Source organism: Myotis davidii, unplaced genomic scaffold (assembly GCF_000327345.1).
Source record: "Myotis davidii unplaced genomic scaffold, ASM32734v1 scaffold174, whole genome shotgun sequence".
Lineage (NCBI taxonomy): Eukaryota > Metazoa > Chordata > Mammalia > Chiroptera > Vespertilionidae > Myotis > Myotis davidii.
Window position 1 is genome coordinate 4,327,317 of NW_006289087.1, and position 25,734 is coordinate 4,353,050.

The 25,734-nt window shown below is 37.9% G+C and overlaps 1 protein-coding gene across 1 annotated transcript; it reads right to left on the bottom strand.

Annotated features, from left to right (window-relative positions):
- Positions 1 to 472: 472 nt before the first annotated feature.
- On the bottom strand, positions 473 to 25,714 carry LYPLAL1 (lysophospholipase like 1). Its single transcript, XM_015562374.1, has 5 exons — positions 25,581 to 25,714; positions 24,050 to 24,149; positions 12,176 to 12,345; positions 2,069 to 2,184; positions 473 to 784 (listed from the first exon to the last, which is right to left on the bottom strand). Exons 1-5 carry the CDS (start codon positions 25,657 to 25,659, stop codon positions 545 to 547), a joined length of 705 nt encoding a protein of 234 aa, XP_015417860.1. The 5' UTR covers positions 25,660 to 25,714; the 3' UTR covers positions 473 to 544.
- Positions 25,715 to 25,734: the final 20 nt, after the last annotated feature.

The window sequence follows — 25,734 nt, forward strand, 5'->3', positions numbered from 1 at the left end:
ATTTACTTAAAAGGTCTATAAATACAAGATGTCCCCCCAAAATGTATACACACTTTGAATAAAGGCAGTGGTTATTAAAACACATTTCATTTTCAAAATGTAATAGAAATCAGCTGGTAAAGTGCGTATACATTTTGGGGGGATACACTATATTTACAAAAAATGACTAAAAATAATATATATTTGTCTAAATTAATGTTTGCCATAATAACATTATACTATTCTCTATGGTGCTAGGCATTACAATAACAAGTTGGTAAACTGTTGATATTTATTAATATTTTAATTATCATTAACCACAAAATTTGGCAGTAAAATTCACTTTTCATGAAGGCATGACATGTGTTAACAACTCAATCCTTTTTTAAAACATGTTTTTATTGATGAGAGAGAATCATCGATCGGCTGCCTCCTGCACGCCCCTTCCTGGGGATGAAGCCCACAACCTGGGCATGTGCCCTGACCAGAGTCGAACCTCAACCTGGGTCGTGGGTCGATGCTTAACCACTGAGCCACAACAGCCAGGGCAACAAGTGAGTCGGACTTACTCCTTGTGCCCCTCGATTTCTCCTGGCAGCTTGGCAAGAATCCACGCCCTCAGTTTCTCTAGCTCCCCTGTGCTTAGCTCGTGAAAAAGCCCCGGGAAGCTGTGGAACTTGGTGCTCACCCCCAGAGACTGTAAGGCCGAGTTTGTCTCTTCCCCCCAAGAATGAAGGACGAGCTCGTCAGCAGTCCCGTGGCACTGGAACAGCTCGGGGAGCGCCCCAGCCCGCTTCTGCAGCGCCTAGAGGAGAGGACGGACCCGTGGAGAGGTTAAAGGACAGCATTCTTGTAATTCAGAGAAAGCGTGGAAAATTCCAATATTGAAAGGGAAAAAGGAGACTGTGCTGTCCCAGGTACCCACCGGTGGGCCTGGCACTGGGCTCTGTTGTGTGTGACCTGCATTTACTCCACAGAGGACTGTCTCAGACACGGTCCACGCATTTCCCAGGAGACTTAGGAAGACAGACCTCTTTGGAGAGGGAGGCAATCAAGGGGAAAAATACGTTCTAGTTCTCATTTCTCCATCTGCCATTTCTGCTGTTGGTAATAAAGCTGCAACACTACCACAGTCATAAGGGGACGCTGCTGTGAAACAGCTGTCAGCAATGCAGTAGGTCATTTTGATTCTGTTCATGAAATAAGCAAACAGCTAGAATCATCTAGGGCAGGGGTCCTCAAACTTTTTAAACAGGGGGCCAGTTCACTGTCCCTCAGACCGTTGGAGGGCCGGACTATACTTAAAAAAACTATGCACAAATTCCTATGCACACTGCACATATCTTATTTTGAAGTAAAAAAACAAAACGGGAATATTTGTATTTGCATGTGGCCCGCAGGCCGTAGTTTGAGGACCCCTGATCTAGGGTGTCCCCCAAAAATGTATACTCGCTTTACTAGACGATAGCTCAATTTTGAAAATGAAATGTATTTTAATAAACACTGCCTATATAATTATTCAAAGTGTGTACACATTTTTTGGGAAACCCTGTATAGCAGCGTTTCTCAACCTGTGGGTCGCGACCCCTTTGGGGGTCAAACGACCCTTTCACAGGGGTCGCCTAAGACCATCGGAACACACATATATAATTACATACTGTTTTTGTGATTAATCACTATGCTTTAATTATGTTCAATTTGTAACAATGAAAATACATACTGCCTATCAGATATTTACATTCTAATTCATAACAGTAGCAAAATTACAGTTATGAAGTAGCAACGAAAATAATTTTATGGTTGGGGGTCCCCACAACATGAGGAACTGTATTAAGGGGTCGCGGCATCAGGAAGGTTGAGAACCACTGCTGTACAGGAAGGGTCCACATGTACCATCGATGCATTGTTTATATCCTTCCCCTTTGACACCTGGCTTAACCATATTCTTCGTACAGGACATTTGGTTAATTACTGACTGGAATAAACCATATGACTAACTTGGCCTATCACCATGTTAATTGTTTTAGTTTCAACGTGTAAATATTTCATGTATTTTCCTGTTGTTTTTATTTTTAAAGCTGGAACTTACCTGGTAAACAGCAGAGGTTTTATTCAGGAAACTGGAAAGAGCAAACACTCCCGCCACATCTTGGTGATTCCTATACGCCACATGCATCGCCATGCACCCTCCCATGGAAAAGCCTCCTAGGAGAAGCAAGAGTTCACGCTCAGAACAGAACACGTGCAACAATACTTCACAACAAGATCCATCTGTGCCCGTCTTCCGCAGATTTTATAAAAGCAAATGAAGACAGACCTTTAAAGATGTGGCACTAATTTAGTCTACTTCAATTCTCACAGATAAAGACCAGCTATGAGTCCCGTCCATGTCATCACTGGGAAGGATATTTAATAATAATAAAAAAAAGCTGGAATTGTATAAAGCAATCATGTTCAAGTAAAAAGATTTATAATTCAAAATATGAGTCATAGTGCATTATTTAATACTTGTAAGTCCTCACAGTGCCACTAGAATTAATCACATGCATCTTTTGCCAAGTTAGAAGCTATACCTCTAGTGCAGTGATGGCGAACCTTTCGAGCTCGGTGTGTCAGCATTTTGAAACACCCTAACTTAATTCTGGTGCTGTGTCACATATAGAAATTTTTTGATATTTGCAATGATAGTAAAACAAAGACTTATATTTTTGATATTTATTTTATATATTTTAAATGCCATTTAACAAAGAAAAATCAACCAAAGAAATGAGTTCGCGTGTCACCTCTGACACGCGAGTCATAGGTTCGCCATCACTGCTCTAGTGCCTGCCACCAATAGATGCTTAGTGACCGCTGAACTAGGAAAGACACTCAAAAGACTGGGTGAGCTAGTTAAAACATTTTTGGATTACAATATTATTTTGAAAACTCCCTGACGATGGTATATATATATATATTTCATACACATACATATACACACACACAAACGTTAAACAAGTTTAAAAAACAATGTACTCATTTGACAAACCTTATTGTCTTTTACGTGCCAAGCACTGTGCTGCACATTGAAGTACCCAGATTAATATACACAAACCTAGCGCTCCCTTGGGCAGCACATGTGTGAAAATACATGGACCTCATGTTCGAGGGGGAAACAGAGACATCATAATGGAGACACATCAGAGAGGGTGACCCAACCTCAGGTGAGAGACTTGGTATGATATTCTCTGTCCTGAGTCAGAGTTATTTCATGAGAAATACAAAAAGTAAGCTGCACACTGTGGAAATATGAAAATATACTATATACTTTGGTATAGAATTCAGAGCTCTTAATTTCCAGCTTCCTGCTTTATTTCAATTCACGAAGTATACAGCTGAGCCCTTAGAGACTGTACATTTGAATTTACTGCAATCTCCTTTAGAGATGAAGGGAGCATTAGCCACAGGAGATCAGATGACCTGGGTAAGGCCGCACCCCTAATTTCAGCTGTAAAGCTAGGACTTGTGAAACCCAGATTTCGTGCTGATACTTATTAAAGTAGAACTACTTCATCTGGGGCAGGCTGGTAAGAGTATTCTGGACCCAGGATACAAATCCATGAGTGAAGATCACCAGCTTTGGGAAGTTCAGGTTTTTACAAAGGGCGCAGTATGCTACATATTACACCTGTGGCTTTCAGCAGAGAATCAGAAGGAAATAAAAGGGCTCACCAGTAGCAGCAGCTCCCCATGGATGGGAACAACTTGAAAGGCTCTTTCAAAACCACTCCCAGATGCAGATACATCTAATTAGAGGCTCTCGAATAAGCCTGGTGGGGGAGTGGGGAGCATAAATGTCTTAGAATTGTATGTAAACTTTGCATTTGTGCATCACATTACAAACAATGTTAAAAGCCACGGGCACCATTACCTACAAATCTGTGCATTGAAACATCTTTGCCGTGTCCCATTAAAACATGAAGAGCTTACTGTATACAATATTATTTCATTTCCAGTAAAGTTAGTTGAACAAGAAGATCGCTAGGGTTTCCATCACATTTTAAAACCTATTCTATAAATGCTTAATAAGCACTTGTAAAAGTTCAAACAGCAAGGACTTTCAAAATTTACAGTTATTATAATTACAGAGCTTTACCTTCAGTTTGGGAATAAGACTCCATAGCTCTTAGAATATACTTTTAGCCTTTCTTTAAAGTTCACAAAACTGATCTTAGCAAATGCTCACCTTCTACTTCCTTCTCTTATCTTTCCTTTTCACCATTTACTGACAAAATGAATTCAAAGTTGCTTATCAAACACATTGTTAATAGAATTACATCTCTAAAATGAAGGGAAGATGAGAAGGGCTGGGGAGAGACCAAGAGGCCAAAAAGAACAAAAGAGAAAGGGAGGGGCAGCATAATTAGGGGTAAGACCGGACATTTAACTGCTTCCCTGTAGCAAGGCAATACTCCTTAACAGAAGAAAGCACAGCAAATTGTACTGGAAACTTTTCCTAGCACTGAATTACTGGGTGGAATTTATCAAGTAGATCTTTACTATCAGACCTTTTACATGCAGCCATTTCTGCTCTGACTCTATAACCGTCCAGGGCAGAAGACAACCCCCACTAGACTATCAGGGTCATGTGAGCAGGGATTTTTGTGTATTTTATTCACTGATGTGTCCTCCCGAGGCACAGAACAGTGCCTAGCACATAGTAGGTGCTTAATAAATACTTGGTGAATAAATGAACAGTCAATTGCAGTTCCCATCAGGATATTTCTGCAAGGTGACAAATTTACAGCATCAGGACATGTAGCCCAACAACCACCACAAACAGAACACTTTTTCCCCGTGGGAAATGTAATTACAAACAAACATAAATGCATCCCGAAAGCATTTAACCTCAAGTTCAATTTTCATAATTTACAAGGGAGACAAATGTATTGACTGAAATCTTATTATTTAAAAATGTAATGTATGTCCCTTACCCATTTATACTCTTGGGAGGTAATCTGCAATTTCTCACCAGCCATCTCTGACAATGCAGTCACCTTTAGCATTGGACACTGCTATGAAAAGGGACTTTGTGTATTTTTTTAGAATAGAAAAACATTTAACACAAAGGACTAGTTATTTGAATTCAATTTCCATCTAAATGTCTAAAATGCAATATAAAATATACTGTCCAATAAGTAAATACCAAATAGTAAACTCATTGTAGGTAATGGTTATAATGTATATTTATAGTTGCTGGCAAAGTATTAAAATGTCAAGAGTTAACATTTCAACATACATTTAAGATTAACGAGCTGAATAAAACATGTTAAAAAATAATAAACCTAGTTTTTATGAACTCCTTAAATAAAATAAAACAGAAACAATATATAAAAAAACTGTACTGGGAAAAATAAGTTAATCTATCTGAAACAAAATCCAGAGAAAAAAATACTTACAACTCAAGTTTACTATCAATTGAATAGGATTTTTAAAATGTAATAAAATCAGCCTTCCCTCCAAATTTCAACAATTCTTCTATTTAATTATATGTTATGCTTCAGACTGAACTGTGATAAAGTCTCAAAAGACTTGAGAATACATATATATATATATATTTGTATATTTTCTCACACAAAACTTATAGGATAACCAAAATATTTATCATCATCTATGCAAAACTGTCAGAACAGCAATTCCACTGCTTGAAAATCCTGATAATAGCTGTTAAAGAAACATAAGTTGCTTAATTAAGACATGCATGAGTTAAAGCAAGTAGGATGCTGTCATTCTTAAGTTTTAGCTCCAAGAAAGAGCTGCAGAAGATACTTGTATTAAGTCAGGACAAGGGATCCTGGAAATGCTGGTGGCAGGCTTCATCTTGGTAATTCCAACTATCCCTTCATTTTTATTTTAAATCTTATAAAATCGATATATTAGTATACACCCATCATGTAAAGTGTTTCCATCATACAGACAAAAATAAATATCTAAAATCTCACTTCTCCTACATAATTTTGACATTTTAAAAAAATTCATGTTAATAGTTAAACATTCTATATGTATAATTTTATACCTTTTTCATGTAATACTGATTTGAAAGTCTTTCAAAAGAATCACAAAACTCCCTAATTATACTTTTATTCATTGAACGCATACTTAATAAATGTCTCCTATGTGACAGTATACATAGTATTTAATGGTTACATAATATTCATCTGTATTAACAGACCAAAACTCCCTTAACCATTACCCTCATGATGGATACTTAGAATTCTACTTAGGTATCATTCCAGAAGCACTTCTCCCTGTTTCAAAATTCTCATAGTATGCTCATATTATCAAAATTCTTATAATCTGGTCATAGCATTTGTCAAGATCTATACATCCCAGATCAAAGTTAAACCTAAATTACATCAATTTTCTCTTAATAACAAATCATCACCACCTAGTGGCCAAAAAAGGAATCTCATTCTGTACAAAGTTCTTGCCTGAGTGCATGGGTCTGGGTTCTAGTCCCAATGCTATTTTGCATTAGCCAGCAACCTCTTGGATGTTTAGTTTCATCATAACTGAAATGAGAGTAAGTTCCTACTCAACCTATTACAAGGCCCAAGAGAGATATATGAAAACAACCTGTATAATTTAAATACTAAATATGAAACATTATGATATATAATGGCAATTTTAAACCTGTCTATTTTAGTCATATTACTACTATATATATTTTCTAAGCACAAAAGTACACACAAGGAAATTGATACACCTTTTCCACTTAGATTTCTCACATTATATAGGAACACATCAGAAGGAAAGGAAGCGTTCAAGACAGTAACAGGGAGGCAGACTGTACTATGAAATACACTTACATTCTGCACACTGGACACTTCACCTTGTTAATCAAACCAGAAGACCGGATTATGCAGGGGTGGGGAACATCCAGCCCGCGGGCCATGTAGTGCCCTCAAAATCAATTGGTCTGGCCCTGCCAAGGCATTAGGGCTGAGTTAATCAAATGTTTGACCAAATATAGTGGGATCATTTTTAAATTGATACTTTTGTATGGCCTGAGAATTATGTTGTAAATATCCAAATGGCCCTTGGCAGAAAGACGGTTCCCCACCCCTAGGATAATGTAATATCATTAATAATTTTCTCAGAATACAGGACTTGTCCCAGGTTTTATTTATGACTATGTTGCCAACATTGAGAACAAAATTCAAAAGTCACTATTTTATTGCCTGTGCTTCCCCTTTTCTTATACCTTTTGTAGAATCACGTTTGGTATAAATATATGAAATTAAATAAATACACTTCTTATGTAGAGTGCGAGGACTCACAAATGTCTCCGAGAAGCACATTGCACTGAAAATCCATCCCTCTTATCAGACACTGAGCTAAGTGGTGAGCCTTGGCCCAGCTCTTCTATCAGGCCATAGTTTATCTTTTCCACTAGGAAGGTAATATATTTCCATTGATTAAAACTAAAAACAAAGAGTGTATTTTCACTACTAACACCTGCAGTCGACTGGCCTTACGTATCCTCCTAATAATCCTTGTTTCCAAAACCTGACACAGCGCATGCATTCGTCTCTCACCCCTCTAGTGCAGCGGTTCTCAACCTGTGGGTCGCGACCCCTTTGGGGGTCAAACGACCCTTTCACAGGGGTCGCCTAAGACCATCGGAAAACACATAGATAATTACATATTGTTTTTGTGATTATTCACCATGCTTTCATTATGTTCAATTTGTAACAATGAAAATACATCCTGCATATCAGATATTTACACTACAACTCATAACAGTAGCAAAATTACAGTGATGAAGTAGCAACGAAAATAATTTTATGGTCGGGGGTCCCCACAACATGAGGAACTGTACTAAAGGGTCGCGGCATTAGGAAGGTTGAGAACCACTGCTCGAGTGGCTCCACACATCTGCCTTCTTGCTATTCTCCTGGCTTCACACTCGCCGCCCTCCATGGTGTTGTTAAGCACAATCTTTCTAAAATGCACACTCTTCATGTCACTCTCTGCATATAATTCAAAATCCCTAGGGGTCGGGGCGTGCACCAAACTAGTATTTCCAGAGAGTCTGACATGCCTCTCGCTTTCTTTCATGAATGTTTCCCTCCTGTTTATCAGTCATATTCTGACTCATTCTTTGTAACTCAGTTGGAATCATCTCTCCTAAGAAGCAGTTCTTAACTCCCTTAAAGGTTCAATACTTCTTTCCTCACTGCTCACCCTGCACCTTGAACACATTTTTACAATAACACTTGTATCGTATTAGAACACTTGACTTCTGTATCTCCCTCATTAGCCTGTAACATTTTTGATAGTTTTTTGGGGTTTTTTTAGTACTCCAGGGCTTAAGCAAATTTTTAGTTAACAATTGGAGACTGAATTTAGTATGAGAAGTACCATTTTTTACTTGACAAAGAGAAGGTTGGATATCACATACTATAAAAAATTGTTCTTAAAACACTAAGTTTAATAAAATGCCACTAATCAAAATAAAACCCCGGAGAAAAAATGGGCTCCCACCTACTCAAATATAGAGACTAGTTTTGTTTAAAAGTTACACTGGTTGCAATTATAACCACAGAGTGTATGTTGTGTGATATTAAGCTGGAAATTTTATCACATATTGAACAAAAGCAATAAGGACAGTTTGTGTACCTATTACCTCTATTTTTTCATTTTCAATCATAATTTCCTAGTTTTTTCTCTCATAATTCATTTTTTAAAGTGACCTACCATCATTCTGATGTGTGTTTAATAAAATTGGTCAGAATATCAAAGCATTTTTTATTTGAATTCCTATTGAATCCTTCATTAAAATGTTAAGAATAGCACTTACACCTTATTAACATGTAAATTAAGAGTACTAATTAGAATATTTTCTACTTTTTTATGAATGAAGATTGTATGATTTTATTTTAAAGCAATTTCTTATCCTAATCTTTCCTTTTCCCACTCATCACATTTCTTCAGGACCGCATTACCATATAAATTCAGTAACTGAGGTTTCTACATGCAACTTCACATCTCATCACTTACCCCTCCTGCCAGATTAATTTTCCTAAATTAATTGCAATTAATTATATGACTCAAACACCTTTTTCAATCATCTCTCACCAATTATCCTATATAATAAAAGGCTAATATGCAAATAGACTGAATGGCAGAATAACCGAACAACCAGTCACTATGACGTGCGCTGACCACCAGGGGGCGTGTGGGAAACATGGCAGGCTTTGGCCGTGGCAGGATGGTGGAGCAGGTGAGTGGGGGGCACCAGACCAAGGCAGGGTGCCGGTGAGCCTCTGGTGGTTACTGAAAATTCTTTGCTTCTGCACCATGGTCCCATCTGGCGCTCACATCCGCTGCTGGCGCCAGAGCCACCATTTGCACCCACTGCCAGCCCCGATTGCTAGGCACCGTCAGTGGGTGTGAGTGGCGGCTGCCAGCCCCGATTGCCCCTCAGGGCTTCTCCGCCTCCCCCTGCTCCTGAGGGGCGATTGGGGCAGCAGCTGCCTCTTACACCTGCTGCCGGCGCCAGAGCCACTGCTTGCACCCACTGCCAGTGCTGACCCCACTTGTACCCACAGCAGGCGCCAGAGCTGACCACCCGCTGCTGATGCCTGGCGCCATCAGCAGATGCAAGTGTGGCTGTCAGCCCCGATTGCCTCTGAGGGCTTCTCCACCTTCTCCTGCTCCTGAGGAGCGATCGGGGCTGGCAGCTGCCAGCCCTAATTGCTCCACACCTTCAGTAGGTGTGAGCGGGGCCAACACCATCAGTGCGTAGGAGTGGCGGGAGCCGGCTGCTGGCAGACAGGAACTGGGGGCTGCAGCGGAAGGGGGCATGGAGGATGGGCCGAAACCCGCCCTGTGCCTACCACAGCCTTGCAGCCCACAGTTCCTTTCAAGGTGTATGAATTCGTGCACAGGGCCCCTACTTCCATGGTCGGCAAACTGCAGCTCGCGAGCTACATGTGGTTCTTTGGCTCCTTGAGTGTGGCTCTTCCTCAGCCTTAGGAGTACCCTAATTAAGTTAATAACAATGTACCTACCTATATAGTTTAAGTTTAAAAAACTTGGCTCTCAAAAGAAATTTCAATCGTTGTACTGTTGATATTTGGCTCTGTTGACCCCCTTTACCGTTGAGACAACAGAACCCAAATAGGCAGCGATAGACTTAGACTGGAACCCGTTTTTGTCACTAACGGGCTCTTCAGCCTCCTAGTCCAACTACCAGAGTCAACAGCTAATTTTCCATTCAAACAACAAACTTTATGCTAACATGTAATGTCCAAACAAGCACTTCTTTTTCTGCTTGTATGTACTGTTCATATACTTCTCTGTACCTATCCCTGCACACTATGAATAAAATTTTATCTGTACATCTCAAAATCTCCAATACCCTAGCTGCCTTCCCACTAGACTTCTCAGCCTCAAACACCTATGATCTCTTCTGAATCCCAGTGGTACTTAATTACTGAAGTCAACAATTCACTGATTAGGTCATTCCACTTGTGATAATTTTCCTAGGCACCTGCTCTGTGCCAGGAATGGCAATGAATCCTGGGAAATAATCCTATATAATAAAAGCCTAATATACTAAGTGTCTGGTTGTCCGTTCAACCAATCAAAGTGTAATATGCTAATGATATGCTAAAGTCGTTCAACTGCTTGCTATGACGTGCATTGACAACCAGGGGGCAGACACTCCGACTGGTAGGTTAGCTTGCTGCTGGGGTCCAAATAGGCCAGACATGCCCTGGAGCCCTCCTGTGGTCCTTCCCCGGCCCTGATCGTGCAACGGTAGGGTCCCTTGGCCTGGCCTGCACCCTCTCACAATCCGGGACCTCTCAGCGGATGTCAGAGAGCCGGTTCTGGACCAATCCCGCAGGCTAGGCCGAGGGACCCCACTGGTACACGAATTCGTGCACTGGAACTCTAGTAATGAATATGTGTGATCACTCTTGAGGAGCAGGCAGTTATTGGGCTGTAGGGCACTTGTCATTGGCTGCTTTATTTACAGTTGTCATTGTAAGTACCTCATGGGCTCTTCCAGGTTGTAAATCATTATGAGATAGCTCCTGTTTTATTTAGCTATGTGTCCCTTTGAGCATCTGACACATTGCCTGCATACAGGAGGAACTTAGAAAATATTTGGTAAACAACTGAGTATGATGGAATCGGTCATACATGCACACATTTTTAATTCTGTCCTGTAAGTATGTTGCCTAATGACCTAGACCCGTGGTCGGCAAACTGTGGCTCGTGAGCCACATGCGGCTCTTTGGCCCCTTGAGTGTGGCTCTTCCTACGCCTTAGGAGTATCCTAATTAAGTTAAGAACAATGTGCCTACCTATATAGTTTAAGTTTTAAAAATGTGGCTCTGAAAAGAAGTTTCGATCGTTGTACTGTTGATGTTTGGCTCTGTTGACTGATGAGCTTGCCGACCACGGACCTAGACGGAGTTGGGTGCCCTTCCTGTGCTCTACCCAGCACTCCCACAACGCCACATATTTATCTCTATTAGAGTTAAACACAGTTGTTAAATATGATACATAGAAACTCAGAGTTAAATACAGATGAGAAAACAGAGGCCCATAAAAGGTGATCTTACTGTAAACATCCAACCTCATTTTTGTATGTATTATAAAAATAGAGATATTATAGTTTATGTATTTGATGATTACCGAAAAAAGGGCATTAAGCAGAATAAAGAGTTTATGTAAAGGCACATTATAGCCCCGTGAGAATAGAGGTTGCTCAAGTTAGTTAACAAAAGTTTATAAATACCTTATTCCTGTGATACTAACTCTGAAGAGTTAATTAACTTCGTAAATTTGATGTTATATTTTGACTGTGTACTTTATCTTAATCATGGCAACAGTAATTTAAACATATATTAAAACTTAATCTAATTAAAATAAATTATTTTAAAAACTGAAATGAATAATCTAATTAAAATTAAACACGGGGCTCTCAAACTGTTATTATTAAAATGAAAGGGAATTAAAGTTTCATGAGTTATTGTTTATAATTCTAATATATTTGAAACCCTTAGTACATAGTTTATTTGAAACTATAAACAGGTCAAATGATATATAAGTGCTTCTAAATAATATTCCAAGTGAAGTTCAACGTAAAGAATTTAAACAAAAGGAAAAAAATTAAATTACCAACATTTGAAGGTCTTACCTATTAATATTCTATTCTTCTTGATGCCACTTTTTACTTCATCATTAATCAAGTCTGTGAGCACCTGACACATCACATCGATGGACTCAAGGTGCTCTGGGCAGTCGTTAGATATTTTAAACCTGTCGAACCACACGTTGGAGATTCCTCCTTTCATAGGAGTATAGGGTCTGTTTAAAACCAAAGAAAAGAAAAAGGGGATGACATTAAGGTAGATTTTTTAATTTCTAAAATCTAAAGTAGATTTTTTAATTTCTAGTGTTTTGAATAAATCATTTCAATTTCCTCCAAGTTTTATAAATTGAAAAATTCCTATTAAGAGCACCCCCATGTATATGGCATTAGCTCACCTATACGTATATCAATTCCATTAACATTTACTAATACCAGTACATGTTTAGTTTCTCCATCTTTAAGATTCATAAATTCTCCAAAATTCCTTACAAAAATTGAATTTTTATATATATATAAAACATATATATATTATATATGTACATAGTATGTGTATATTTTTTGCTCAGTATTTAAAAATGATTCATCAGGTCTACTATGTTTTTAAAATTTTCTGCATTATTTTTCCCCTTTAATGTAAGAATCAGTATTTTAGTATACACAGCTAACTGAATGTTGTCCATGCAAAAAATTCAATACCCCAAGAGTGAAAAATAATTCAGTGAAGTGCTTTTAAAAGTTGTTTAATTTGCAGCACTCAAGTATCAAAGGTGAGCTAATAATTTGAGTCTCAAGCTGGGTGCTTTGTTGGACTTATAAGACATTTTATGTAATAAGATGCTCTGAATTGGTGCCTTGTTGAACACGGTTACTCTTATAAAATTCTTTACATTTTTGTAAAGTTGGGATGGTTCCAGTACTAGTGAATCTTAACCCATTTATAGGATATTCATACTCTGAATGAAGTTAAAGTGCCAAAGGTACCCATCACGATGCGAAAGGAATGTAAACCAGTGATGGCCACAGATGCAGAATTCTTCCCACATCTACTCCCTGGCCCATTTTGGTTAGCTGTATACTCTCACTCCAGAATCAGTGAGACAGGGTGAAATGTAGACCAGAGCAAAGCACTGGAGGATGCGACACCAGCTGAACCCTGGTGGTGCTTCCCTTCATCTTCTCTAGTGAAACCCAGTGGAACCTCAGCGACCCAGGGAGCTATAAATATTGAATTCTCATTCTCTTATCCATCAAAAGGATCCTCAATCTGTGCAGATCTGCCTTGGGAAGCATCCGAGCTTTTAGACCAGCCGTGGGCAAACTACGGCCCGCGGGCCGCATCCGGCCCATTTGAAATGAATAAAACTAAACAAAACCACCGTACCCTTTTATGTAACGATGTTTACTTTGAATTTATATTAGTTCACACAAACACTCCATCCATGCTTTTGTTCCGGCCCTTCGGTCCAGTTTAAGAACCCATTGTGGCCCTCGAGTCAAAAAGTTTGCCCACCCCTGTTTTAGACCAATGGGTAGGACTGAAAGGGGCAGGAGAGTGACACCATCATTTTTCTGTATTGATCAGACGATTCCAAAATACATGGGCATCCACTTTGGGAGCCAGGAAATCAAGAGGAAGACATTTGGAAAGTTTCTCAGACAAATTGAAAGAAATCTGGAAATAAGAATTCATCTACACAGGGTCTTTTATTTACTAAAATAGAACCTTGTTATAAACATGACTTTGCAACATGCTTTCTAAAACTTGAATGTATATCTTGCCCATCTGGTGTGGCTCAGTGGTTGAGCATCGACCTATGAGCCAGGAGGTTGAGGCTCAATTCCTGGTCAGCGCACATGCCCAGGTTGTGGGCTTGATCACCAGTGTGGGGCATGCAGGAGGCAGCTGATCAATGATTCTCTCTCATCATTGATGTTTCTATCTCTCTCTCCTTCTCCCTTCCTCTCTGAAATCAATAAAAATTTATTTAAAAAACACTCCACAACATTAAACAAAACAAAACTGGAATGTATATTTTGAATATCCCTAAAAGACAGTATATTAAAACCTAACATTTTCTGTTTAATGACGATACATGATATTTTATATATATATATATATATAAATAAATCTGTGTGTGTGTGTGTGTGTGTATCTTTGATGTTTTTCATATAAATCTTATTTTTTGCACCATTTCTCTTCACCACTCTCACTCCCCCGACACCTTGCCCTTCACACTAGGTTTTTCTGCCAAGGGCCATTTGTATATTTATAACATCATTCGAGGGCCATATAAAATGATCAACTTAAAAATTAGCCTGTCATAGAAAACACCAAAGACTCCATCAAAAAACTACTAGACTTACTAAATGAATTCGGCAGTGTAGCAGGTTACAAAATTAACACTCAGAAATCTATGGCTTTTTTATACACCAACTAGAGAACTGGTGCACGGATTCGCGCACCGTGGGGTTCCTCAGCCTGGCCTGTGGCTTCTTGCCGCTCCCACTCATCCCAGCCCCTCTGCGTCTACTGCTGCTGCTTGGTAGCGCGCTGCCACGGAGACGGGAGAGGCTCCTGCTGCCTCAGGGGAGCTTGCCAGCAGTGAGCCTGGTGTCTGGTGCCCATCAGTCAGCTGAGCGGCACTCCCACTGTGGGAGTGCACTGACCACCAGGGGGCAGCTCCTGCATTGAAAATCTGCCTCCTGGTGGTCAGTGCATGTCATAATGACCAGTCGTTTAGGCTTTTATATATAGAGATAATGAACTCATAGAAAGAGAAACTAAAAAAAAAATCCAATTTATCATTGCACCAAAAAAAATTAAGATACCTGGGAATAAACTAAACTAAGGATGTAAAAAGACCTGTACTCGGAAAACTACAGGACACTGAAAAAAGAGATAGAGGAAGACATAAACAAATGGAAGTATATACCATGTTCATGGATTGGTAGAATCAACATCATTAAAATGTCTATACTACCCTACCCAAAGCAATTTATAGATTCAATGCAATCCCCATTAAGATACTAAAAGAATATTTCACAGACCTAGAACTAACTCTCCAAAAATTCATAAGGAATAAAAAAAGACCCTAAATAGCTGTAGCCATCCTGAGAAAGAACAAAGTTGGAAGGATCACAATACCAGTGGTATTACAAAACCACTGTCCTCAAAACTGCCTGGTACTGGCACAAGAACAGATATATAGATCAATGAAACCGAACAGAGACCCCAAAAATCGACCAAGCCATTATGCTCAATTAATATTTGACAAAGGAGACAAGAGCACACAATGCAGTCAAGACAGTCTCTTCAATAAATGGTGTTGGGAAAATGGGACAGATTCTTGCAAAAAAAATGAAACTAGATCACCACTTACACCATACACAAAAATAAACTCAAAATGGATAAAGGACTTAAAAATAAGATAGGGAATCATAAAAATCTTATAAGAATCCATAGGCAGCAAAATATTAGACATATGTTATAGCAATATCTTTAGAAATACAGACACCAGGGCAATGGAAACTAAGGAGAAAAATAAACAAATGGGACTACATCAAAATAAAAAGCTTGTGCACAGCAAAAGAAACCATCAACAAACAAGAAAGCCCACTGTATGGGAGAACATATTTGCCAATGTTATCTCCGATAAGGGTTTAATCTCCAACATGTACAGGGAACTCATGCAACTCAACAAAAGGAAGATAAACAGTCCAATCAAAAAATGGGCAAAGGACCTACTAGGCACTCTGAGGAAGAGGACATACAGAAGACATATGAAAACATGCTCAAAGTCACTAATCATCCAAGAGATGCAAATCAAAACAATGAGGTACCATCTCACACCTGTCAGAATGGCTATCATCAACACATGAATGGAATATAATGAACAACATAAAGTGATGAACAAAAACAGAGCCAGAGAAAAGAAATATTTTAGAATATAATAGAAGTAATCCTGTTATTTGAAGTTTTTTAATATTTCCTACAACTTTTGTGATATACTATGTTAGTACAGTTTTGGTAATATTATATTTAAAATCTTTTTTTCTTGAAATATTAATGTTTATTGCATGTAATATTATTATATTCAAAATAGTTTTTCTTGAAATATTGTTTATTGCATGTAACATATTTAAAATCATTTTTCTTGAATTATTGTTTACTGCATGTAAATTATATTTAAAATCATTTTTCTTGAAAAAAATTAGCCTGCTATATTTCATCAAATATTTAATTAACTCACCTCTAATGCCTTGTCAGGCCCAGACCAAATGATTTTGTGGACCGTACACAGCCCATGGGCTGGACATTCCCCAGCCCTGCACTAGGTAAACCATTTTTATTATCTAAAATATATACTTGAATGTTTTTCTTGTATGTACATTAAAATAAGCATCTTGTCAGGACACTTTTTAGAGCACTATTGCTTTTCAAAAATTAAATAGCCTATTTGGTTTTCTTGTGTGCCTTTTCTCTTTACCTGATGGAAATCTTTCCACCTCATATAGTTGTACCCCATCATTTTAAATGGTTATGTAATCTATGTATGCAAAGCCTAAGCAACCATTATGACCAGACGACCAGTCAGTAGCTATGATGTGCACTGACCACAGGGGGCATACGCTTAACGCAGGAGCTGCTCCCTGGTTGTCAGTGTGCTCCCACAGCCAACCTCCTGCGGTCCCTCCCCCTGGCCGGCAGGCCCTGATCGGCCCTGATAGGGACTGGGCGAGGTGGCCCCGATTGGCCCCGATCACTGACCAGACCGAGGGATCCCACCTGTGCATGAATTCGTGCACTGGGCCTCTAGTATCTTATGATAAAGATGGTCCACAGTGTAGTCAACCATTCCCCTACTAACTGGCATTTATTTGGTACTCAGGTTTTAGCCACTAAGAATGCTACATTAAATATATTTGTATTTGTGTTTTTATCTACTGGAACTTTTATTCCTATGAAAGAGTCCAAAAACAGGTTTGCTGGATTGAAAGGTATAATTTTTATCTTAAAAGGTGTTTTAAAGTAATTTCCGTAAAGGCTCTAAGTCAGTGGTTCTCAACCTTCTGGCCCTTTAAATACAGTTCCTCCTCATGTTGTGACCCAACCACAAAACTATTTTCGTTGCTACTTCATCACTGTAACGTTGCTACTGTTATGAATTGTAATATAAATATCTGATATGCAGGATGGTCTTAGGCGACCCCTATGAAAGGGTCGTTCGACTGCCAAAGGGGTCGTGACCCACAGGTTGAGAACCGCTGCTCTAAGTTAACCTTTCAACAGGAAAAGATAATAGCCTTTTGCCCACAGCCCTAACAGCAATCGGTGCTAACACCCTTTAAAATGCTACCTCTGAACGGTATCAACTATCGTTTTAAAATCAACTTTATTGAGGAATAATTTAAAGATATAAAAGTACACATTTTAAGTATATAGTTCAAAGACTTGACAATGTAACCACCATTGCCACAATGATACAGAACATTCCCTTTTCTCAGAAAACCCCTGCGTGTCTCTTGGCAAGCGATTCGCATTCCCTTCCCAGCAACCACTGGGGATTTTCTCCCTACAGATCAGTGCTGCCTCTTCTAGAACACCACACATATGGAATTACCTGGTCATATCATTTGTTTGTTGCTACTGTGCTTTTAAGTGTTTAGTGATTTAGAAGAGTGCTTTATTGTTGACACTTAAATATATAAAATACCAGCATATTTCACAATCTAGAACAAATACTCCAAAAATTTATATGGAACCTATAGAGACCCAAATGGCTGCAGCAATCTTGAGAAAGAAGAACAAAGTTGGACATAATACCAGATATCAAGAAACCCAAAACACCAATCAGAAAGAATGTATGTACCTCTATGTTCCTACCAGCATAATTTACCATAGCTGAGACCTGGAAACAGCCCAAGTGCCCATCAGTAGATGAGTGGATACAAAGCTACTGTAATCAAAATAGCATTGTATTGGCACAAGGATAGGTAATAAATCGATGGAACAAAACAGAGACCCCATAAAGCGGCCCCAAGCCATTACACTCAATTAATATTTGACAAAGGAAGAAAAACATACAATGGAGTTAAGACAGCCTCTTCAATAAATGTTGCTGGGAAAATTGGACAGATAGATGCAGAGAATTGAAACTAGACCACCAAGTTACACCATATACAAAACCTACCTATAGAGTTTAAGTTTAAAAAATTTGGCTCTCGAAAGAAATTTCAATCGTTGTACTGTTGATATTTGGCTCTGTTGACTAATGAGTTTGCCGACCACTGACCTAGGGCAAAGGAAACTAAGGAGAAAATAAACAAATGGGACTACATCAAAATAAAAGGCTTTTGCACAGCAAAAGAAACCGTCAACAAAATGGAAAGGGAGACCACTGTATGAGAGAATGATACATCTGATAAAGGTTTAATATCCAAAATATATAAGGAACTCATACAACTTAAAAAAAAGGAAGATGAACAATCCAATTAAAAAATGGGCAAAGGACCTAAATAGACATTTCTCCAAAGTGGCCATAAAAATGGCCAAGAGACATGAAAAAAATGCTCAAAGTCACTAATCATCAGAGAGATGAAAATTAAAACAACAATGAGATATCACCTCATACTCATCAGAATGGCTACCATCAACAAATCAAAAAATGACAAGTGCTGGCAAAGATGTGAAGAAAAGGGAACCCTCATGCACTGCTGGTGGGAGTGCAGACTGGTGTAGCCACTATGGAAAGCAATATGGATTTTCCTCAAAAAATTAACTCTGGAACTGCCATTTGACCCAGTGATCCCACTTCTAGGAATATATCCTAAGAAACCCAAAACACCAATCAGAAAGAATGTATGCTCCTCTATGTTCCTAGCAGCACAATTTACAATAGCTGAGATCTGGAAATAGCCCAAGTGCCCATCAGTAAATGAGTGGATAAAAAAGCTTTGGTACATTTACACCACGGAATACTATGCAGCAGTAAAAAAGGATCTCTTACCCTCTGAGACAGCATGGAGGGACCTGGAGGGTATTATGCTAAGTAACATAAGCCAGTCAGAGAAAGACAAATATCATACGATCTCACTTATATGTGGAATCTAGTGAATAAAATAAACTGATGAATAAAATAGATCCAGAGACACAGAAGCATGGAACAGACTGTGGAATCTCAAAGGGAAGGTCGGGGAGAGTGGAACATATGGAATACAAGATTTTCTTTTGATTGTTTTCATTTTTACATTTAAGTCTTGAATTTTTCTGGAATATATGTGTGCATAAAATGACTAAGGGTTCAAGTTAATCTTTTATATGGATAGTCAATTGGGACTATAGGTACAACTATTAAAGAAAAAAACTAACACCTTCTCTCACAGAGGCAAAATTCCATCTTTGCTATTTATTTAATTCTACAGTTCTGAGTTAGCTAGTCTCTCTCACCCAGGTTCTATGAGAGAATTAAGCTCTGATGCTTAATACATACACAACGTATAATAAATGGTTTCTCTCTAATGCATCTAGAATGGTGCTAGTTCCATACTATCCTTGGGAAAACCAAGAAAATAGTTACTCAAATCATTTTTTTGTGTTCTGAGATTCAGGTGAAAACACGAATTGAGAAGGCTCCATTCTTGTTGTTGCTGTTCTACTGCTCTACCTACCTACACTGCATTAGAGTCCTACTGACTACATTTCAGTGGTTTCCCAGTATGCTCTGAGCGGGTAATGTAGAGCCCCTCTCCTACCATCAGCACCTGACTTGTCCTGCCTATTCTCAGGCATCCATTCTTCTTTACCCACCTAAAAAAATTATCAAATATTTAGTCAATTTTAAAATAATTAAAAATAATTCTCCTTAAAAAAATCCTTGTGGGATTTTAATGAATCTTGCATGATTGCCTGGGGATTTGCATTTTATGACATAGGTCTGAGAGGGGAGATTTTTGCAGACTAGTTTCTCCCAGGACTGGCCCGTTCTGATCCTCATCTAAGGGTCCTTCTGCCTCGGTCCCAGGCTCTCAGTGGTGCAGAGATCAATCCCTGCACTGGCTCATACTGGGCTCCAATGGAGCCTAAATTTTCTCACACTCCTGCAGCCCTCCTGACCTCAGAAGCCTCTGTTCAAGAGAGGTAAATCAAGTGGAATCGGAAGGGGAGAGAAGATCGAAAACATTCAAGCCTCTCACATCCCAGGATCCCTTTCCCAGGATTAACTTTCTTCAAGTTCTCTGAAGATGAAGGCAGGTACTTTCCACCTCGTATTAACGTCACTGCCAGACAAAATGAAATTCCAGACTGGATTCAATTTGTCTTGAAAACCACAGTGATCTTCTGAATGAAAACTGAACATATCACTCACTTTAAAAGTGAATTCGACGGTTATTCGCTTGAATTATTTCTACTTCCCTTTTCATTTTATTCTGCTCTTTCTCTAAGTGTTTATTTGTCTGCCTAAGCACTTAAGTAAGGATGATATCATAGGCTAAGATATGAATCATTCTGGGAACTCAGCCATTAATAGAAAAAATGACACTCATTTAACTTTTTGTCTCTGACAGTGCCTTACTTAATTAGGGATTGATGCTCCATGGAGGTGAAATGCCAATGTAAGTTTTACTAATATGGTTGCTTTGGGTTCTATTATCTAAGAAAATTAAAATTCTGTTCAAAGAAGATAATGGTAAAATTTACTGAGGCAAGGAATACTTTAGAACTTTTCTGTTGTGAAAACGTAATCAAGAATAATTCTCTTAAGATGTTAGAATAACTGTTACATAAAGCATAAAAGTAAGATTGTTTTTTAAAACAGCTAACAAACTGGTACATATGTTATATTCATTTACCTTCCTCAAATAAATCACTTTATTAGCTGGTATAAAAGAGCTCAGACATTACCACAATAAATAAATATGTTAGGCACAGAACATCTGTGTGGCTCCTAAATCAATCAATCCATCAAACTATTACACACTGGCAAAATATTAAGCTGGAATAAAATGCCCAAAGTTAACAGCAACAAAAAAAGAGCTGACATTCAGCCCGATACCAAGTTCTGTTTTGATCAGCGTTCCCTAAAAGTCGTAACATCAAAAGTTCATTCATAACCTTTAAGATAATGTCATCTGACTCAGTTTTCCTCTCTATCCTCATTTCACGGTGCTTTCCCAGTGTCCACATTCCCCTCCTGCTTTCCTTCAAACAGGACAGCCCGTTCCTGATCTTCCATTAGCTGGAATGCTCTTTGCCACATCCCTGCCTGGCAGGCTCAACCAAACTGTCACTTCCGCAGGGGAACCTTCTTTGACCCTACAATTTACAGTGTATCTCCCTTCCACCCTATAATGCAGACATATAATCTCCCTATCCCATTATCCTACTTAAGTGTACAGAATGTATCACTATTTGAAATTAATATACTTAATTTCTCTTTTTTTCTATTTCTGTATGAGTTCCCTAAGAGTGGGGACTTTCTTTCCTACAGGGATATCCCCAGTGCCAAGAACAAGTATTTGTTGAATAATGGATGTCAATAATCATTCATGTCACTTGGATAATTTGTGTCAACTAAAAATAAGAAAATATCTAAAACTTTTATTTTGCTCTGAATTTCTTTTCCCTTTAATTCTTCTAAAATCCATATTCTAATTTCTAGGAAAAGGTCAAATTTTTCTTTTGTTGCTTTTTCAAAAAAGAACATGCGCCCTAACCGGTTTGGCTCAGTGATAGAGCGTCGGCCTGCGGACTGAAGGGTCCCAGGTTCGATTCCGGTCAAGGGCATGTACCTTGGTTGCGGGCACATCCCCAGTGGGGAGTGTGCAGGAGGCAGCTGATCGATGTTTCTCTCTCATCGATGTTTCTGACTCTCTATTCCTCTCCCTTCCTCTCTGTAAAATATTAATAAAATATATTTTTTTAAAAAAGAACATGTTTCTAAGAAAAGAAGTTTTTACATACTAATAAGTATTTAAATATGCTGTTTACTTACCAAACAAGTAAAACTATTTCTTCAAAATAGCTGTTTTGGACCTTAATCAAAAGTGCCTAACACTGTTTTGGAAAACATGTTTAATGAAAAATATAAACATGCAATTCATGTAAAAAAACAGTGAATCAAAAAGTAGAAGCACTATGCAAAACTTAAAATTTTTTTAAAACACCAAGAGAAACTACATATCATCATATAAATTATTAATGCCTTGTTAAAAATTGTTATTATTTTTTAAATGGAAATTCTAATAATAGACTCAAACCAAGAAAACCTCTAATTACAAATACAATTAAAGTATGTCACAGAAATAAAAATATTTATTGAGCACTTTAGTTAAATAGAGTCCAAATTAACATAATGAAAAATGAAGCAATATTTTCCATTTAAATCAACACAATAAGCTAATTGCTGATTTTTACTTAATATGCCCCTAACTGAGCCGATTAAAACCACCTATTAAGTAAGACTGAGGAAAGGAATACCTTATAGGGAAATGGCACTTCACAATTTAATCAGAACATACTGATATGCTTTAATAGACCACAACGGGGTAAATATAAAATGCTACTGTTCTCCTCTTTAAATTCTTTCAAGAATGTGTCACTGTTGAAAGCAAATATCATAACCTTGCTTGATAGAGTTTTCAGTTTGCAGATGATATACATATCACAAGTATAACATAAAGAGGGGCGGATAAAGGATCCTGTATGGCTGTAAGGTCTCTATATTTCATGTAAAGTGATTAAAAAAACAACACTAAATAGGTAAAAGCTTTGATAAATATCTTATACTCCTTAAGCAATAAAGAAAAAATTAAGAATAGATAAATGAACATGGAGTTTTAAAAAAATTCAAATAATAAAAAAAGAAAATGGAAAGAGAAAAGCAGAAAAAAACCAGACTTAAATGCAAACATATTCATAGTTACATTAAATGCAAATGGTCTAAACAAATACTTAGAAGACAGAGACTATTTAGATTGGTTAAAGAAAAAAAATAAAGTCCAAATAAATATTGTCTATAAGAAACCCACATTAAATATAATGATATAGATAGGTTCAAGGTAAAAAGACAAAGAGATACATACTGTGTAACACTCCTCAAAGGAAAGCAAAAGGATGGAAAAACAGTATAACGTAGGAAGGCAGATATACACTATATTATTATTAAACAAAGTACATGCCATGTCCAGGTATTAGTAGGGATAAAAATTCCCATTTTACAATATAAAAGTAGCTATTAATGAGGAAGACAATAATCCCACACAGGCACACACCTAATAATATCACTTAAAAACATACCTAGAGAAAGAACTAAGGGAAGGAACAGGCTAATCTATAATCATAATTGGAGATTTTAATACCCATTCTTCAGTACCTAATAAAACAACTTAGGATATTCCAAAATGGCAGTAGAGGAAGTGGAAGCTACTCTGACACTCTCCCAGGATCAAACCGGAAATACAATTAAAATACAGAAGAACCACCATGAAAATTCAGCTAAAGATTCTCTGGAGAGAACACTGATAACCAAGGACGGAAAGTGGAGACTGCAAGGAGACTGGTAGGAAGTGCACCAATGGGGAAGGGGTGGCTGGGCTCCTGCACACAGCAGCTGCAGGTCTGGTGATATCTCAGCTGCAGGGAGCAATCTGCAGGGCCAGAAGAAGTGGAGTCCTGTAGGCCATGCTTGCGACAAAGTTTAAGATAAGAGCTCCAGAGAATGCTTTACAAAGAGGGAATAAATCACTCACCTCTCAAAACTTGGCCCGACAGAGTAATTACCAAGTAAATAAAGTCTTTTAAAAAAGGTATCCCAACTTAAAATACAGAATTAAGCTTAAAGAATGTGTAGCCAGTACATCTATATATGTATGTTGTGTGCCAAAGAGCTATTCTGAGCATTGAGATCAATTACTACTTACCTGGCAGGAGCTGTTGGATAAATAATTTTTATGTGTTGGAATGTTAAATCTTGATTTAAAACCTGCTTGATCCACTTTCTTAATCCTTGTCCAGAATCACCTGATGAATAAAAAAAAAATCTGTATTAAAATAAAACATTTTGACAATACGGTGTATTTAAAAACTGTCTAAAACTTTCATGTCATACAGAGGATGGAACAAGGAATAAAAAAAAAATCTCCATACATAAAAGTAACTGCAGAAACTGATTTATCAATATGAACTGATCAGGCATCAATGGGTAGGAATAATTTTGATTACTCCTAATTTCACCATTGATCACTTTAAAGACTTTATTTAAGCTTGAGTTGTAAGTTTCCTCATTTGTTTAAAGGTTATAATAGGAACAAATAAATGAAGTAAATAAATTTTTCTAAATAAAAATTCTATTTTTTTCTGACTTTAAATAGCCATTTCTTATCTTTACTCTTAAAAATAGTTAATCCCTAACGTGCTTATAAACTTTTATAGTTGGAACAATCTAAAACTATTTTCTTGGTTAAAATAATAAAATCCTTCAAAAGGGGTATTCAGCATGTTTGTAGTTTTAAACTCAAGAAATCAGAATTTAATTTTGAGAACATGTTTACATGACCTAAAATAATGATTATATGTTCCAAGGCTAAAATATCACCAAAATTCATGCAAGAATAAATGTATGTGTATATCCATTAAAAAAGTGAATATAGCCCATCTTATATAGGGTGTCCCCAAATTCACGCAAGATTTGAATTTTGCGTGAGCATTAACAACAACAAAAAAATAAAAGCCTAATTTTACTTGGTTTATTGAATCAGATTCTAATATCTGTTGCCCTTTGATTTCAATCCCTTCAATGTGATAAGCATTACCAAGTACCAATGATGGCCCAGGAGCAGGGACAATGAAGACCAATGAAGACCACGGTTTTGCGTATGTGCCAGCAAAGCCGTGGAGACCATTTACCCGATGTGCTATTCCATACATAACCCTATACTGTATACTTTATGAATCAATAAAAAATTTTCAATTTTTAATTATAAACCTGTGTTTTCTATCAAAATTACTTCTTGCGTGAATTTTGGGACACCCTATACTATCCTGAAGAGGAAACTTAAACGGTAACAACTTTAATTTTTTTAATCAATCAATTCAGTAAGACATCAATTCAAAAAACACCTATTGAATACCTATTCATGTGTCAGGCACTGTGTTCACTGCTAGAGGCAGTGATGGGAAGGTGAGGGGAGAAAGAACCCCTGTCCTCCTGGAGTGTAAGTTCAGTGTTGGAAACAGACATTAGTCCAATAATCATATACATGTATGTGAAAGACATGTAACCACAGCAAAAAGGAGATGTGTGGTGCTGCCAGAGTTTACGGCCTTCAGAAATGACCCAGTTAAGGAGTTCAGGAGTAACTTCGCTGGAATACAAGCTCTGCAAGGTTCATTCTGCGTTTTATCCACCGAGCCATTTGTCCACTTAATGCTTACAACAGGACGGACACACACCGGGCGTCCCACGGGAGGTTGTGGAATGGTGTGAACTCAAATCTACAGGATGGTGGCAAGAGCATCTCAGATACAGCATAAGGCCAACGCTAAGACCCTCCGTAGGAAGGAGCAGTATGCCATCTAAGCACTGAATAGCAGAAAATGAAAGGAA

Excerpts from the sequence above, each read along its gene's own strand:
- LYPLAL1 (XM_015562374.1), bottom strand. The coding sequence starts at position 25,659 with ATGCTGTATCTGAGATGCTCTTGCCACCATCCTGTAGATTTGAGTTCA. Across the intron at positions 2,185-12,175 it reads GAAGAATAGAATATTAATAG|GAGGCTTTTCCATGGGAGGG; the intron begins GTAAGACCTTCA and ends TGCTTCTCCTAG. Across the intron at positions 785-2,068 it reads AAACCTCTGCTGTTTACCAG|GCGCTGCAGAAGCGGGCTGG; the intron begins GTAAGTTCCAGC and ends CCTCTCCTCTAG.